Source organism: Rana temporaria, chromosome 2 (assembly GCF_905171775.1).
Source record: "Rana temporaria chromosome 2, aRanTem1.1, whole genome shotgun sequence".
Taxonomy (NCBI): domain Eukaryota; kingdom Metazoa; phylum Chordata; class Amphibia; order Anura; family Ranidae; genus Rana; species Rana temporaria.
Window position 1 is genome coordinate 359879330 of NC_053490.1, and position 18565 is coordinate 359897894.

The following is an 18565-nucleotide window of genomic DNA, read 5'->3' on the forward strand; positions in this document are numbered from 1 at the left end:
CGAAAATACTGTGCGAGATAAAATGTAATGGCCACCATTGTATTCTCTAGGGTCTTTGCTAAAAAAGCATATATAATGTTTTGGGGTTCTATGTAATTTTCTAGCAAATAAATTATGATTTCTACATGTAGCAGAGGAATGTCAGAATTGGCCTGGGTGCACCAGAATGCCTGATGGTGCTCACTGTATGTTGGGCCTCTGTATGTGGCCACGCTGTGTAAAAGTCTCACACATGAGGTATCGCCATACCCGGGGGGGGGGGGGGGGATTAGCAGAATGTGTTTTGGGGTGTAATTTGTGGCATGCATATGCTGTGTGTGAAAAAAAAACTGCTAATATGACAGAAACGAGAATTTTTTTTTTTTTTATAGCGCAAAAAATAAAAAACCCAGAGGTGATCAAATACCACCAAAAGAAAGCTCTATTTGTGTGAAAAAAAGGACAACAATTTCAGATGGGTACAATGTTGTATGACTGAGTAATTGTCATTCAAATTGTGAGAGCACCGAAAGCTGAAAATTGATCTGGTTAGGAAGGGGGTTTAAGTGCCCAGTGGTCAAGTGGTTAACCACCGCAACACACTACACAAGGCCGACCTGCAGGTGGCCTTTTATAGTGTGGGGCGTGTACTAAATCCCCTGAGCCATAATTGGCCAAAGCCACCCTGGCTTTGGCCAATTATGGCTCTCTGTTTTTTGCAAGCTGTGATTGGCCAAGCATGCGGGTCATAGTGCATGCTTGGCCAATCATCAGCCAGCAATGCACTGCAATGCACTGCGATGCCGCAGTGAATTATGGGCTGTGAAACGTAACTCGAATTTGGCGCGAACGGCCCAAAACGTTCGTAATTCGACGAACGATCGAACATACGATGTTCGAGTCGAACATGAGTTTGACTCGAATACGAAGCTCATCCCTAGTGACTATCTAGAAGATCAAGAATTAGGAGCACAAGAGCATGTTAACGTTTCTGGTTGTATTCAGCATAACCCATTGTTTACATAAAATTTTGAGGGAAGAGCTCCCTCTATTGACAAAAAACTGTATTTAAGCATTTCAGTATTCTGTTGGGATTCCTGTAAAAGCAGAAACTGTTTGGCACTCACCTATCAGTGGAGATGTGGAAAATGAATTCCAATCAACCAAAAAGAAAAAAAAAAAACATAGAAAGAAAACACTCCTTGAAATAAGGAAAAAATAGGCAAGGTGCATACCAGGTGTATATAAAACAGGTCAATGTTTAACAAGAAAAACGAGGACAACTATTGATAGTGGGTTAACAGGTAATTCAGTGAGGAGAGCTGTTTTTCTTCATCTGGGTTGCCTCATTTTAGGGCCTTTAGCTGCAGGGGAAAATTATTGATGGCTGGAGATAAGCGGAACTCAGCGTATCAGTCAGTGCAATGGTGCAATCTGCAGGTTTTCACAACATTTCTGTAGATCATCCAGGATTTTTAGTAGATGTTGTTTGCCATTGTAGGAAGCTTGAAGAGCAAAGGGGAACTTCCACCTGTAATTAATTCCCTTCTCCTTTAGAACCTCAAGTAGTGGTCCCAGGCTCTGGTTTGTAAATGGACAGTGGGAGAGGAGAGCAAAGACAGACCTGCATTAGGGATGAGCCGAACAACCCCCGTTCGGTTGACACCAGAACCTTCGAACGGACCGAGTGTTCACGCGAACATTTAGAACCCCATTGAAGTCTATGGGACTCGAACGTTCGAATTCAAATGTGCTCATTTTAAAGGCTAATATGCAAGTTATTGTCGTAAAACGGGTTTGAGAACCCGGGTCTTGCCCCAGGGAACATGTATCAATGGAAAAAAAAGTTTTAAATACTGTCGTTTTTTCTGGAGCAGTGATTTTAATGATGCTTAAAGTGAAAAAAAAAAATTGACTATAAGGCCGTGTACACACGGGCAAACATGTACGATGAAACCGGTCCGCCGGACCGTTTTCACCGTACATGTCTGCCCGGGGCTTTCTGTACGATGGCTGTACTAACCATCGTACAGAAATCCGCGCGTAAACAATACGCGGGGCGTGTCCGCGGTGTCGCCGCGTCATGGGCGGGCCTGCCAGTTAAATGCTTCCACGCATGCGTCGAAGTCATTCGACGCATGCGAGGGATGGCGGGCGCTCGGACATGTACGGTAGGTCTGTACAGATGACCGAACATGTCCGAGCGGGCAGGATTCCAGCGGACTGTTTTAAAACAAGTCCAGGAATATTTGCCCGCTGGGAAAAGGCCCGGCGGGCAAATGTTTGCTGGAATTCTGCACGCTCGGGCCTACACACGACCGAACATGTCTGCTGAAACTGGCCCGCGGACCAGTTTCAGCAGACATGTTTGGTCGTGTGTATGGGGCCTTAGAAGTAATTTAAAACTGCTTGTGGCTTTAATGTAATGTCTGCAATATGGATGAAAATCATTGAGAAAAATAGCATGGGTTTCCCCGCCCTCCCCTCCCCCAGGTCATTACCAGACCCTTTGGCCCTATATACTTTTAACAGCAGTATACAGGCGCTGCAAACAAGACAGGGACTGTAGGTTTGTTGTTAAGTAGAATCTGTTTGTAATTTTGAACTGGTACTTTTTAAAGTGTAGCTCCAGCCAAAAAATCTATTTTTTTAAGCTTTTTGGAAAACATAGAGAGGGGTTATCACCCCTGTAACATTTGTTTTGCTGTCTGTGCGCATCTGTTCAGAAGATAGCACCTCTCTTTCTGTCCCAATGACAAATTATTTTTTGAAAATGTGTTTTTTTTGGTGCCCCTCGGCCTCCTGACTGTGTTTTTAAACGTTCGACTTCACATCTATGCGATGCATCAGAGTATGTGCCTTGCTGCAGAACAGCCTATTAATTTGAGAATGAACTGCCTGCCACCCCTCAAAGTGCATGGGCCTTTTTTTTTATTTTATTTTTTAATGCCGCTGCATCAAAATGCATGGTGCTTTTGTTAGCATGCATTTTTTTTGTGATTTTTTTTATTTTTATTTACACACATTATATAAATATTATATGTATGTGTGTATGTGTATATGTGTATACTTACACCGTCGTAAGTCCGAATCCGCGCCGTCGTATCTTTAAGCGTATTCTCAAACTAAGATACGCTTAACTGTTGCTAAGATACGACCGGCGTAAGTCTCCTACGCCAGCGTATCTTAGCTGCATATTTACGCTGGCCGCTAGGGGCGTGTACGTAGATTTACGCCTAGAATATGCAAATGAGCAAGATACGCCTATTCACAAACGTATTTGTGCCCGATACGCTGTTTACGTAAAGCGTTTTTCAGGCATAAAGATAAACCACCAAAAAGATGGCGCAGCCCATGTAAGGTATGGACGTCGGAAGTGCCATCAAATTTTACGTTGTTTGCGTAAGCGTACGTGAATGGGGCTGGGCGTAGATTACGTTCACGTCAAAAGCAATGAGTATTTGCGACGTGATTCTGAGCATGCGCGCGCATGCGCCATACAAACGGCCCTCATTTACATGGGGTTATGGGTAATTTACATGGAGCACGCCCCCTACCTGCTTATTTTGAATTAGGCGGGGTTACGCCGGGCCATTTGCGCTACGCCGACGTAACTTAGGAGGCAAGTGCTTTGTGAATACAGTACTTGCCTCACTATGTTACGTCGGCATAGTGCAAATGGGATGCGCTACGCCGCCATAAAGATACGTGAATCTGGCTAATTGTGTGCAAATAAAAAAAAATATCACAAAAATAAAAAATACATGCCAACAAAAGCACCATGCATTTTGATGCAGCGGCATTAAAAAATTAAATAAAAAAAAGGCCCATGGACTTTGGTGCTATTGAAGGATGGCAGGCAGTTTATTCTAAAATTAATAGGCTGTTCTGCAGCAAGGCACATACTCTGTGCGTGTAAATAAAATAAAATAAAAAATCACAAAAATTCATGCTAACAAAAGCACCATGCATTTTTTAGAGAATCGTGAGACAATCGTCATCTTCATTCTAAGCAAAATAATTGTGATTCTCATTTTTGCCAGAATCGTGCAGCTCTACTGCCTTTAGGAATTAATATTAGAAACACCAGAAAATCTATTGACGTAGCTTTAGGTGCACACTGTACAGAGGACACAGACAGTACACCACGTGAAAATACTGCAGCTAGCACAATCACCTGCCTGCCTGTCAGTAAATTAGGACAAGCGGATCTAGTTAAACTATACAGTGTATAAATATATATACACAACACCTGGAATGCATATATATCCTCTACACACTGTAATTCTAACTGACTAGCCTGCCTGCAAAAAATGACAAGCTCTCTGTCTCTCTGTTCTCTCTTAACCACTGCAACACACTACACAAGGCCGATCTGCAGGCGGCCTTTTATAGTGTGGGGCATGTACTAAACCCCCTGAGCCATAATTGGCCAAAGCCACCCTGGCTTTGGCCAATTATGGCTCTCCGTTTTTTGCACACTGCAATTGGCCAAGCATGCGGGTCATAGTGCATGCTTGGCCAATCATCAGCCAGCACTGCGATGCAGCAGTGAATTATGGACCATGGCCCATAATTCACTGCTGCATCGCAGTGCTGGCTGATGATTGGCCAAGCATGCACTATGACCCGCATGCTTGGCCAATGACAGCGTGCAAAAAACGGAGAGCCATAATTGGCCAAAGCCAGGGTGGCTTTGGCCAATTATGGCTCAGGGGGTTTGGTACACGCCCCACAATATAAAAGGCCGCCTGAAGATCGGCCTTGTGTAGTGTGTTGCCTTTGTGAAGACACGACACTCGAATTTGGCGTGAACAGCCCTAAACATTCGTAATTCGACGAATGATCGAACATACGATGTTCAAGTCGAACATGAGTTTGACTCGAATACGAAGCTCATCCCTAACCTGCATGAGTCCTGCAGTGCTTACATTTAAGTGGCCTGGAAGTATAGTAAAAGTTGTATTAACCCTAGAATCCAAACACGCATATTTTCAGAACATAGACGTTGGTCTGCTTGCCAGGGGGTTGCTTTTGAGGCAAATGAATGTTATATTGCTTTAAGCATGATGTTATTTTGCCCTGGTTGTGCTTTAAGCCTAGTTGTGAAAGTCTGTTGGTTCAATTTATGTATGTTTATGTGTGTGTTTCTTTATCCTCAGATGTCAAGCTTCTTTGTCATGATGGTGGTCATGGTAACTATGCTGTCTCTTGGTACCTATTTACAACCCTTGCCCAAGGTATGCTTGATTTTCTCTATTCTTTTCATAGCTGCTGTTTTTGTGTGTGTAGTGTGAAGATAGAAACATACAGTAGCCAATAAAAGAAAGATAATATTAGCATTTTATCAAGCTCTGTAGAGAAATAGTTGAATCACACATGCATTGGTTTAATCTTCAATAATTTTTCTTTACATTGTATTGCATAACATCTAAGTCAGTGTTGCTTTTTTCTCCAGTCTGTTCTAGGAGCCTTGATAGCAGTTAACCTTAAGAATTCTCTGAAGCAACTTGCTGACCCTTTCTACCTTTGGAGCAAAAGCAAACTTGATTGTGTAAGTTCTTTAGTAGACCTTCTACTTGGTCATACATATGTAGCCCCTCTGCACTATCACAGCAACAAATATATACAGTGCATAGCCTGCTTTAAAATGGTCGCTGATGCCGGAGGTTCCTTCAATGGTGTGTTGATGATAACATAAGCAAAAAAAATATTCATTAACTCTTCTACTCCCAGGGCTGCTTTTGCATTATTTTTGTTAACATGCACATTTTATGACTGAAGATTAGTTAAACCACAAACATATATTTCTCTTATCGTCCATGGACGGACACAGCTCCTTAAATCTTGACAAGTGGGTTATGTTCCTGTTCACAGGAGAGGACTAGGCTGAAACATGTTTGTTAAAGTAACATGTATTTAATTATCTGAGTTGAAACAGCCCTGCCCAGGGAGCAGTCCCTCCAGACATAACCCTCCTCCCTGCAGTATGCAGCCTCAGTTTCTTTATGCCTAACAAGGAGAAGGACATATGGCTCCCTTTGGCCCAGCGCCCTGAGGAAAATTGTATTTTATTTTTTTCATGAAAGAATCTTCTATCAACTGTCGGCTGAGAGACAGGCTGGGTATTATAGATCCTTGTAGTCTACTCAGTCCGGCCTGTGAGCGTGAGCACACCTTTGCAAAGAACCTGGGTCTGCCACGACATACCCCATGACTCCTGGGGTGGCCTGTGAGCTTCTGTTTCGAGGTCCACATATGACTGGGCTGTGGGTTTGTCTCGCTCACAGTGGAACAGGCCGACAGCTACCTCGCCTGTCAGAAATGCCTCAGTGGGTCCTCACGTGAACGGGTAAGTACAGTCCCTCCCGCTTAGGCAGGTTGGTACAGCTGCGCATTCCTGGGGTTTGGGGGTCCTCCTGTACTCCATTCCCTGCTCTCTGTCATATTTCCCGTAGCTGTCTATTGCTGCCGGGGTGGACCTGTGGGGGTGCTAATTTTCCCACCAGGGGGCTGTGGGGTGTCTGCAGTGGTGTATTTAGGTTTTGTGCTGCCCTAGGCCTGACTAAACTTGTGCACCCCCTAATTTAAACATGACCCACCCCTTCCTGTCAAGGCCACGTCGCTTTCTGTCTAAGACCTTTCTGTCCCTAGACCTGCCCCACTTTGAGTGGGAACACTGGTTCTGAGGGCCTGGGGGGGCAATGGATTCCCTTAATTTGCATAGATTACCTCTCAATTTCTTTGGCTATGGGGCAGGAAGTGAAGGGAAATCTCTGCAATGGGACAAGGATGGTAAAAAATAAACTGACAGGGGCTATAACCCTCCCTTACTCTATCCAAAATGAAAAAAAAAAAAAAGTGTTGCCTATAGTTCTACTTTATCCACTTAAGACCCGGACCTTTAGGCAAGTAAAGGACCTGACTCTTTATTGCCTATCTACACTGCCATCTACTGCAGGGCTCGACAAATCCCGGGCGCCAGGTCGCCATGGCGACTAGAAATAGGGTCCTGGCGACTTGGCTTGGTAGGGGGGAAAAACAAAAAAAAAATTTTTTTTTGGTGAGCTGGTGCCATCTGGTGGTGAGCCGTTGGTATTACAAGTTATTATCACCAGATGTGTAATCTGGCGCCATCTGGTGGTGGCCGTTGGTATTACAAGTTAAACAGCAATTCTAATGTAATTTTTCACTATTTTCACTGCCATCTTCTTCCCTCTAATTAGAACCCCCAAACATTATATATATTTTTTAACCTAACACCCTAGAGAATAAAATGGTGATCATTGCAATACTTTCTGTCATGCCGTATTTGCGCAGCGCTCTTACAAGCGCACTTTTTTGGGAAAAATTACACTTTTTTTAATTAAAAAATAAGACAACAGTAAAGTTATCCCCATTTTTTTTTAATATTATGAAAGATAATGTTACGCCGAGTAAATTCATACTTAACATGTCACGCTTCAAAATTGCGTCCGCTCGTGGAATGCCGACAAATCTTCATAGGCGACGTTTAAAAAAATCTACAGGTTGCATGTTTTGAGTTACAGAGGAGGTCTAGAGCTAGAATTATTGCTCTTGCTCTACCAATCGCGGTAATACCTCACATGTGTGGTTTGAACACTGTTTACATATGCGGGCGATGCTCACGTATGTGTTCGCTTCTGCGCGCAAGCTCGTCGGGACAGGGCGTGTTTTCTGGCTCCTAACTTTTTTAGCTGGCTCCTAGATTCCAAGCAAATTTGTCAACCCCTGATCTACTGGCCTCTTCACAAAGGCATTCATCCACCCTGGAATCAAATCCTGGAACTCAATCCCCTGGTTGCTGTATGCCGAGGACCTCAATTGAAGGTGCACTTCTTACCCTCCTGCTGGAGGAACTTGCAGAAATGCCGGCTTTTGTAACCAGAGGGAGCCCTGTAATCTACAGAAACGGACAATCTTCCAAGGGTGGTAAGATCTGAGCAATAAGCAGTTTTTGTGACATTGTGATCTTGTTTTTCACCTGTACTGACTTATGGTACACTTTGCTGACTGCAGCCTCCACAGCAATCCTTGCTTGGCTTAAACAGATCCTATTACATGTTAATCACACGTCTCACTGCCAACTAGCAGTGCTTTCAAATGATTCACTTGCTGTCGTCCACCACTGAATTGTAGTTTTATCTACCGTGTTTCCCCGAAAATAAGACACCGTCTTATATTTATTTTTCCTCCAGAAATCACACTATGGCTTATTTGGTACTTCATCTCTATGTGGAATAGATCTCTGTGAACTGGTGATAGAATTTGACTGGAACTGTACTTAGCTTCACAGCCCTGTCTGTGGCTATATTATCCTCAATCCAGCCCTGTGATATTTCTTATCATGCCCCAGCTCTTTGATTGATTCCTGCAGGTGTATGTAAGCTGTGTTTATGGCTGTGGTGGCCACCTGTCCTGCTTAGACTAACGTCTAATTTTACTAGTGCTGTGGAGATACTGGCACCTCTGTGTTAATTAATGTGTTTTTTATGTGGATAATTAATAAATTGCAGTCCTATTTATCCGTATTCCTTTCTGACTAATTCTTTCTCTCCCACTTTTGAGGTAAAGGACCTGGCCAGTTTTTGCGATTCGGCACTGCGTCGCTTTAACTGACAATTGCGCGGTCGTGGGACGTGGCTCCCAAACAAAATTGGTGTCCTTTTTTTTCCCACAAATTGAGCTTTCTTTTGGTTGTATTTGATCACCTCTGCGGTTTTTATTTGTTGCGCTATAAACAAAAATAGAGCGACAATTTTGAAAAAAATGTAATATTTTTTACCTTTTGCTATAATAAATATCCCCCAAAAATATACAAATTTTGTTTTCCTCAGTTTAGGTCGATACGTATTATTCTACCTATTTTTGGTAAAAAAAAATCGCAATAAGCGTTTATTGATTGGTTTGCGCAAAATTTATAGCGTTAACAAAATAGGGGATAGTTTTATTGCATTGTTATAAAAAAAATGATGGCGGCGATCAGCGATTTTTTTTTTTTCGTGACTGCGACATTATGGCAGACACTTCGGACAATTTTGACACATTTTTTGGACCATTGTCATTTTCACAGCAAAAAATGCATTAAAAATGCATTGTTTACTGTGAAAATGACAATTGCAGTTTGGGAGTTAACCACAAGGGGGCGCTGAACAGGTTGTGTGACCTCATTTGTGTTTCTAACTGTAGGGGGGTGTGGCTGTAGGTGTGACGTCATCGATTGTGTTTCCCTATAAAAGGGAACACACGATCGACGACGGCGCCACAGTGAAGAACAGGGAAGCTGTGTTTACACACAGCTCTCCCCGTTCTTCAGCTCCAGGGACCGATCGTGGGACTCCCACGGCCGCGGTCACGGAGCTGTACATGCTTGTGCCCAGCCGTGCCATTCTGCCGACGTAAATGTGCAGGAGGCGGTCCTTAAGTGGTTAAGCAAACATTTCTGATAATTTTTTGGAGAGGACTTAGAAGATATAACCATGCCAATGGTGCAGCAGAAAACATAGCACAGTGAGGAAGTTTTTGTAGTCCAGGATGATAGGACAGTCAAAATTAGAAGCAGGCCCCCCCTCCACACACACACAGTTGCAGAATGCCGGCCGCCCGCATACCGAAAGCCAGTCCGGCCCATAAGACTGGCACTACACTAACAGTGTAGCACAAGCCGGCGGGAAATCTTTCCGTGCGGCCTTGTTGGCCTAGGCCAGGATACAGCACTGGGTGTCTGGTCTGTGTTTTTTTGGGGGGGGGTATATTTGCTTGGAAGGGCCTCCTTAGGCCTTCTCAGTCACGTCGCGGCATTTTGCCGCCATTTTCTCGGCACCAGCGCCATTTTTTTGTAGCCTGCTGCTTCCATAAGGAATTCCCATTGGCAGTCATTTTGTTGTGGCCGCGCTATGACGCAGTTTACTATTGCGGACGGCCATGTTTCTGTGGCCGTTCCTGCCCCGAGGCGTTCGGTGGCCATTTTGGAGGTGATTTTGTCTCTAGTGCTAAGCTTATCAGCGCGCAGCACAGATCTCCTCATGTGTTTTGAGCAGCTTTACCTCACAGCATTTCTCCCCACAAGCACACGCTGTGTTCTAAAGGTAGGCAGTGGCGCTGAACGGTCTCCTCCGGTGATTGGTGAGTCCCCTGGGTAACCCCCAGTCAGCGCAGCATGGAGGGAGGGATTTCTTCAGGTCTGAAATGGGTCCCTGAGAGCTGTCTAATGGAGTCAGTGTCTTGTTTTTCCTCTCAAAACATGCCAGGGGTGGCTGCTGGAGCTCCTGCACCTGCAGTTCATGGACACTTTGTTGGAGCAGCGTGCGGGTGTTAAGGAGGGATAAATAGTGCCCCCTCCCCCCACCATCCCCTAGGGACTGCTCTGTCACAGACTGGGAACTGGCTGTTACATCCCTGGTTCTGTATTGTCTGTGTATGTGGACCAGAACCTTCCTTGTGAGGGGGACTCCTCACTTGGGTTGGTATGGGCATCACGGTGGTGTAGTGGTTGATTCCCTCACCTGGCACCAGGAGAGTCACGAGTTAGAGTCTGGACTTCGACACTAAACTGCCTGGAGATTGCATGCTCTCTCCCTGTGTCTGCGTGGGTTTTCTCCGGGTATTCCGGTTTCCTCCCACACCCCAAAGACAGATGTGCAGAGCACTTGTCAGTGAGTAGTATGGAACTCCCTTATGCTGCCTGGTGCAGTGGAGGTTTCGTCTGAGGGCTCTGTCTTTTTTTGTGCGCACAATTCAGGCTGCTCTGTGAAGGTTTTCCTTACATTTTTCTTTGACTAGTTCATTAATAAGAAATGGGAAAGGCCGCAGAAGTCCTTGTAGTTCCTCAGCGCCTGGGGTTTCGGTACCCCTTTTGAGGAGAGTTTAAAAAAAACAGATCTCCTCAGGTAGTGGCCCCCTGTACCCGGTTAAATGGGGGTGACTGCTCTCCCTATAGAGGGGACACCTGCCTTCAAGGACCTTACTGATAGTAGGTCCGAGGCGCTGACCCGCTCCATGTTTACCATGCTGGGGTCTGCATCGCGGCCTGTTGTGGCCTCACCCTTGGTGTCTCAGACACTCACTAAGTCAGTGTTTCAATTCCAGTCCTCAGGCCCCCCCAACAGGTCAGGTTTTTAGGATTTCCCTCAGATGAAAAGGCTGTGGTGATTACTAAGGCAGTGAAACTGATCAAATCACCTGTGCAAAATAATGGAAATCTTGAAAACCTGACCTGTTGGGGGGGGGGGGCCTGAGGACTGGAATTGAGAAACACTGCACAAAGTGGAGAAGGTTTTGAACCTGACTGCGGAGGAGCACCAGCTCCCTCCCTAATTTGTTAGACTGGCTGTTGGTCCAGGGCCTTGTATAGGTCTGTGATGTGGCACGGGATGCTGCATACTCGATGCCCAGAGCTTCTGTTTCGGCGATGATTTTGCGCCGTCTGATTTGGCTGAAATGCTGGTCTGCTGACCAAGCATCCAAAAGAGCCCTGGCTGATTTACCCTTCAGGGGTGGGAGGTTTTTTGGTACCTTGTTGGATGACATTATCAAGATGTCACTGGGGGTGAGAGCATTCTCCTCCCACAGTCCACCTGGGGAAAGGGGCCGCGCGTGTGGCGGGTCCTTCATTCCCCATTCAGAGGCGGTATTTTGTCGTCAGTCAGGGCCCGCGGGGAAATCCTCCCAGGCCGACAAAGGCTCAGCTGGTGGATGCACCCACACCCGCCTATGTATGTAGCCTTCCCCGGCCCGTCTAATGCGTGGGGCGACGGCTTTGCAGGTTCTCAGCTCGGTGAACCGCCCTGCTCTCTGACCAGTGGGTCTGCGAGGTGGTCTCTTCGGAGTACTGGATAGGGTTCTTCCTATCCACCGAACAGATTCTTCCCTCATGTCTCTCTCCTTCCGGCTCATTGGTCTGCCTTGCTGGGGCAGTGTAGGACTTGCTAAGCTGCAGGGTTATTTTACCTGTCCCGCAGGACGAGAGGTTTCGGGGATTCTATTCAAATCTGTTTTTGGTCCCGAAGACGGACAGGGTCCATCCAATCTTGGGCCTCCAAGCCCTAAATGCCTTTATGAGAGTTGGTTTGTTTCTGCAGGGACTCCATTCGTTCAGTGGTAGCTGCGCTCCATCCGGGGGAGTCTCTGGCATCCTTGGACATCAATGACGCATACTTGCAGACCACACTTTGCGCAGGTCACCAGAGGTTTAAGCGCTTCACGATAGGGAGGACCACTGTCAGTTGTGGCTCCTCTTTTTGGTCTAGCGTCAGCACCAAGTGTCTTCACAAGGTGCTCGCACCGATCCTAGCTTTGCTGGGACAGTGAGGTTTTACCATCGTGGGCTACTTAGACGTCTTTCTTCTGAGAGCAGATTCTGGCTCAGAATTAGAGGAGGATGTGTCTATAGCCAGTCAGACCACCAAGTTTTTGGGTGGGTGTTAAACGTTTAGAAGTCGGTCTTAGTTCCAACTCAGCGTTTGGTGTACCTAGGGTTGATTCTGGACTCCTCAGTGGCGAAGGTCTTTCCTCCCCTGGAGAAATTGCAGACTCTTCAGTCTGCAGTGTGGCTGTTAGCATCATGCAATCGGTCATATCTCCGTTTTTGCATGCGATTCCTGGGCCTGTTGGTTGCCTCCTTTGCGGCGGTACGGTATGCCCAGTTCCACACTCGTGTTTGCGGAGGGAGATACTGTCCAAGTGGTATAAATCTCCTTTGTCTCTGGATCGTCAGATTCAGGTAAGCCACCTAGTCAGAGTCTGAATCTGTCATTGAGATCTGTGATTGAGATCTTTGGCTCTTCGATCGGGGGAGTCGTTTCTTCCCTTCCAGTGAACAGTGATTACAATGGACGCCAGCCTCACGGGTTGAGGGGGCGTCTGGGGGGTCCGGGCAGCCCAGGGTCACTGGACTCTAGCGGAATCCCGTCTACCGATCAATGTCTTAGAACTCCAGGCGATCTGGCTATGCTTTTCCTCGTGGTCGAGGTAGTTGCAAGGTTGCCAGATCAGGATTTAGCTGGGCTACGCTACGGCTGTGGCTTAGGTCTACCATCAGGTAAACTGGCAGGCGAACTACCTGAGTCACCAGATAATGGACCAGGGTGACTGGTCTTAGCATTTGGAGGTGTTTCAACTCCCTTGCAGGAGGTGTGGCTCACAGGGCATGGATCTCCTGGCCGTTCGTCTCAACTGCAAGGTGTTGAAGTTCGTGGCCAGGCCTAGTGATCCCTGTACGGTCGCGTCAGACGCGTTGGTGGCCCTGTGGGGTCAGTATCGGCTACTTTATGCATTTCCTCCATTGTAGTTGCTTCCCCGGCTGCTCCACAGTGTGGAGGCCGAGGGGATCCTGATGATTCAAATCGCTCCAGATTGGCCTTGGCGTCCTTGGTACGCTGATCTCGGGCACCAGGTGGCGGATGTACCCTGGCAGTTGCCAATGCGGGAGGACCTTCTGTCTCAAAGTCCCATACTTCATCCTGTTGTACAGTGGCTGGCTTTTACGACGTGGCTATTGAAAGCCAGGTTTTAGGAGACCGGGGTCTGTCCGACTCGGTCATCTCAACCATGCTGAGGGCAAGGTAGTCTTCTTCCAGGAGGATCTACCATCGCACCTGGAAGGCCTTCATCTCTTTGTGCGAAAAGATGGGGTGCCGTCCACAGACGTTTCTGGGTGTCCAGGGTTCTGCTGGTTTTAGAGCCTGGAGTGGATCTGGAAATTGCCTTAAGCACCAGTTAGGGGCAGATTTCAGCCTTGGCTGTGTCTTTTTAGTGGCCTTTCGCGGCCCATTCTCTGGTGGGTACCTTGTGTGCAAGAGGTTTCGTCATGACTTCCCTCCTCTTGACCCACCTCTTCCCCCATGAGTTTTGACTCTGGTGCTCTCGGTTCTTCAGGAACCTTCCTTTTGTAAACACCAGAGAAATTCCTCTCTTGACACTATCTCTGAATGTGGCCTTTTTGGTGGCCATTACTTCTGTCAGAAGGGTTTCTGTGTTGGCAGCCTTGCATTGCAAATCGCCATACTTGATCCTCCATATGGATAGGGCGGTGATGCGACCACAACCTTCCTTTCTTCCGAAGGTGGTTTTGGCCTTTCACCCGAATGAGGACTTTGTTCTTCCATCCTTATGTCCTTGGCCGGTGCTTCCTAAGGAGGTTGCGCTTCATTCTTTAGGCATGGTACCTGCCTGCTATGACTCAGTTTCGGAGATCTGATGCACTTTTTGTGTCTGTGTCGGGCCACAAAAGGGGCCTGGCTGTCTCGTCAGCCACCATTTCTTGGTGGATCAGGCAGACCGTCATACAGGCCTATGCTCATAGGGGGCAGACGCCCCCTTTCCGGTCATGGCACTTTCGACCAGGGCAATTGGTGGTTCCATTATTTGTCATTGGCACATGTCCTCTATGACAGTGCCTGCCTTCCATCGTCTTTTATTTAAGGATAACTTGCCTTTTAGCCCCACAAATAGACTGAATTGTTTGCATTTAGGTGAAGCTAAGTTATGGGAGAGACCCAGTATAGTTTGCAGAAGTGTTAATAGAGAAGACCTTGAAGAAAGTAACAAAGTGCTTTTTTTCATTAAAATAATAAACATGTCATACTTACCTGCTCTATGCAGTGTTTTTGCACAGAGCAGCTCCGATCCTCTTCTTATCAGGAGCCCGGCCCTGCTCCTTGGTCCACCTCTCTAGTGAGTGCCTCCATAGAAATCTGCTTTCTATGGGGGCCAGTGGCAGCTGGTGTTTGTTTCTCGGGGGGGGGCACACAACTACCCCCCCTGAGCGGCATTTCTGGCACTTACCCCCATAGTGGCGGGTGGCAGGCAGCGTGTAGTGGCTCGGCGTGGCTCAGAGTCCTCTCCTCCACGGCGGCATGTGGCAAGCAGCGTGACAAGGCTCAGCTCGACTCCAAGTCGTGGCATCCATGGCGGCATCCCCCTCCTCCTCCTAGGCATCCAATAGGATCACCTGTTCTTTTGGCCAATCGGGTGAGTGGTGTCAAAGCCTGCTTCCCGATTGGCCGAGAGGAGGATCAGTGTTACAACAGCAAATATTCGCTGTTGTAACCCAACTGGGTGGGATGGGAGTGCTCCCTTTGCGACCCAAGGCCACCCTATATTGAAGCCTGTTAGATCCTCTGGATCTAATTGGTGCTTCATAAAAAGACCCCTCTGCATTGAAATCAATGCGCCGTTGTCCTGAAAGGAGACGGATGCATGGATAGGGGAGGCGGCAGATGGACAGGGGGTGTGGCACTCATGCACCCTTAATGGACGGGCCGCCTCTGGCGGGGACTGTCACGTATCAGATAAGACCAGAACTGTGTGGACTGCAACAGAGGAAACCCAGACGTGTTTAAGTGAAAATATGATAATTTTATTAAAGATATGTGAAATATAAAAATAAAACCTCCAATACCACACTGTGCACAACAACCAATACCAACATAACCCATAAATAACAGTAAGAGACCAATATGTACATGTAATGGGGAAAACCAGAATTATAACAGGGCCAGGCCAGGATCGTCAATGGGAGGTCAGCAGCTGGGGAAAGGGAAAACAGACATGACAAGGAGAGGACGGATGGATCACAGGGGGGAACAGGTATAGGTACAAAGCACAGGGTACAGGATTCCAGGTTCAGGTTACAGACAGGATCAGGTTTAGATGCAGAGCTGGTCAGGGCGCATGGAGAGATACCAAGGCAAGTATGATTGTCACTGCCAGGTATTTGTACACATCTCCTGCAATCAGTCTCAGGTGACGCCTAATTGCAGAAGATGTCGGCCCCACACTGCCAGGAACCCCCCGATGGTGGACGCCAGTACTGCGGCCCAAAGATCACATAATACCACCACCAGGGGAGAGCTCCACTGGCAGTTCCAGAGTGCCAGGAGACACCTGCTGGTGGACCACAGTACTGCACGCCAAATATCAGGCAGTGTCACCAGCGGAAGGAACCTTTCCTGACAGGGACTCTCGTGCAGATTCGCTCCTGAGCCACCCTGTCTGTGTCCATTGACTCCTTGTCTGTGCTCCCTTGTCACAAAGTGTTTGATTGACAGCAGCAGGAGCCAATGACTCCCACTGCTATCAATCTGCCCAGTGAGGAGGGAGACAGCAGCAAAAGCCACTGCTCTGGTGCACATCACGGGATTGAGATTGGGCTCAGGTAGGGAGATAGGGGGATGGGGGACCCTGCAGCACAAAGTTTTTTTTTAATGTAAAACACCTTCAGCCTTTACAACCACTTTAAGGCATATACAGTAAAATAACACCCAGATGTATAACTTAACTAAGCTAAGAGATTGAGAAACCAAATAATTAGGGAAATAAGGAAATATAATTCTATCCTGTCAATATCCTGAAATATTCACAGTTGGTAACTATTGAAATGTGTATGGTTATAAAAGCAAGTTAGACCTGACATATAGCAGATTTTGATTTATTGATCTAGGGAAGCAACTAAAATTATTTAGTGTTGATGTTTAGAGTCCAGTGGAACAAGTAAGAGAAGTTGCTGTAATTTATAATGTTGGCATTTATATTTGTATTTCATTGCTAACTAAGGATTGTTTAATGTTCCTGTAGTGTGTCTGGGTTGTGAGTTTCCTCTCTACATTCATCCTTGGGCTTCCATATGGAGTAGCTGTCGGTGTGGGCTTTTCTGTCTTGGTTGTCATATTCAATACACAATTGTGAGTATTTTTCAAATTATCTTTGCTTTCCTTCAAAAAGATGGTATATAATGCATATTAGGTTGTATTAGGCCTCGTACACACCACCAGATCTATCCGCTGGGATTTATCCGCAGATCAGTTCCATGTGGTGTGTACGGCCCAGCGGATATATTTCCGCGGATATTTTTCCGGCCGATGGATTTCCAGCGGATATAAATTTCTTAGCATGCTAAGAAATCTATCCGCTGGAATCCTGTCCAGCGGATTGATCCGGTGGTCTGTACAGACTCACCGGATCAATCCGTCCGCTCCTCTCCCTCGCATGCGTCGTAATGATTCGATGCATGCGTGGAAGTCTTTATCTTCCAGTGTCGTGCACGTCGCCGCGTCATCATCGCAGCGACGGCGCGACAAGTCACCGCGGATGGATTCTGCGCGGATTTCGATCTGATGGTTAGTACAACCATCAGATCAAAATCCGCCAGAGGATTTATCCGCGGGAACGGTCCGGAGGACCGTTTCCAGCGGATAATCCTCTCGTGTTTATGGGGCCTCAGTGTTGTTGACAGCATGTTCTGACATTAATTTCCCATCCTTTGCAAAAATAATAATTTTAACATTAGAGGCAGGTGCCATAATTCATTACACAAGACAGGTCAGTTTTAATTTTTTATCGTTCAAAGAATAAGAAATAGCCATGGGTCTTCCATGGGCTCTTAACCATAACCTGTTCAATATATAACAGGAATTTAACCCCTTGCTACGTGACTACACCAATTTAGCCTTCACAATACCAATTATAGAATAGACTATATTTTGAATCAATGAAACAGTCTACGTCAAATAACTAGGCAACAATAACAGGTCCTTGAACAGACCACAACACAACTATCATACTATGACACACTTCCTTTTCACCAAACCTTCTTTTGGCAACACAGCTACTATTTTCTATCTTAACCTGATAAAGTTACATAGTCTGGTTGAAAAAAATCGAGTTCACCCAATATAGCAGATTACATTTAGTGCCTGATCACTGATCCCTTCCCTTTGAACTTAAACATATTTTTACGCTTTTTTCTTAGGCTTGTTTCACATATGAGCCGCATTCAACTCACAGCAGGGGGTCTTGGGATTAATGCTGCTTTAATTGCATACCTTATCAATCTTGCAATGCAGCTTTTGGAAGCCCTTTCTCCTGCATATAAAATAAAGACAAAAAATACACACAAAAGAAAAAACTAGCAGATGCGCTGATCAACAGTTTGGTATATCCCCTCCAGCTGGCTATTGGTGATAATTAGACAAGTCAAAGGGTGCTGCTGATCTCTATGGAACCCAGAGGCGATTCAGTTCGCATGTGCAGCGCTATATACGTTTTTCACTCACTCACTCACTCTGGGTGGCAGGAACACATCTAGACAAAACACAAAAAATAAGTGAGCGCAAAGCAGCTCTAGTGTAACTTGGCTTTAATATGGTAAAGTTAAAAACACCACAATGGTCAAACTCACATTGTGTGAAGATAGATACAGCATACACTGTGGTTGCACTCCTATAACCACCTCAAGATCCCGACAGGCAGGGCAGGACTTATGGTGGCTGGGGCCCCTGGGCTTGAGTGTTGAAGGGGCCCCCTGAAGCCGAGAATTGGGGGGGGCAAAGATGTTGAGCGAGGGGGGGGTCATAGTTGTTGAGCGGGGGGGGGCGCATTAAAGCATTAAAGTTGTTGAGCGGGGGGGCGCGAATTGAAGTTGTTGAGTGGGGGGGGGGGGGCGCATTAAATTTGTTGAGCGGGGGGGGTGCCTCTCACCTGTGCACATAATGTGTCGGCTCTCTTCCCTTAAGCAGACACACAGCGCTCCGGTTCCTCCTGGGGGGGTTTTGCAGTTGTTGAGCGG

The 18565-nt window shown here is 46.5% G+C and overlaps 1 protein-coding gene across 3 annotated transcripts in view; it reads left to right on the forward strand.

The window, feature by feature from the left end:
• The window catches only part of SLC26A9 (solute carrier family 26 member 9), a 736991-nt gene that overhangs the window by 460543 nt on the left and 257883 nt on the right, over positions 1 to 18565 (forward strand). For all 3 annotated transcript variants that reach the window (XM_040337624.1, XM_040337625.1, XM_040337626.1), the window contains 3 exons: positions 5142 to 5219; positions 5438 to 5533; positions 16576 to 16682. In XM_040337624.1, the coding sequence (XP_040193558.1) occupies positions 5142 to 5219; positions 5438 to 5533; positions 16576 to 16682 (281 nt within the window). The remainder of the gene's footprint in view (positions 1 to 5141; positions 5220 to 5437; positions 5534 to 16575; positions 16683 to 18565) is intronic.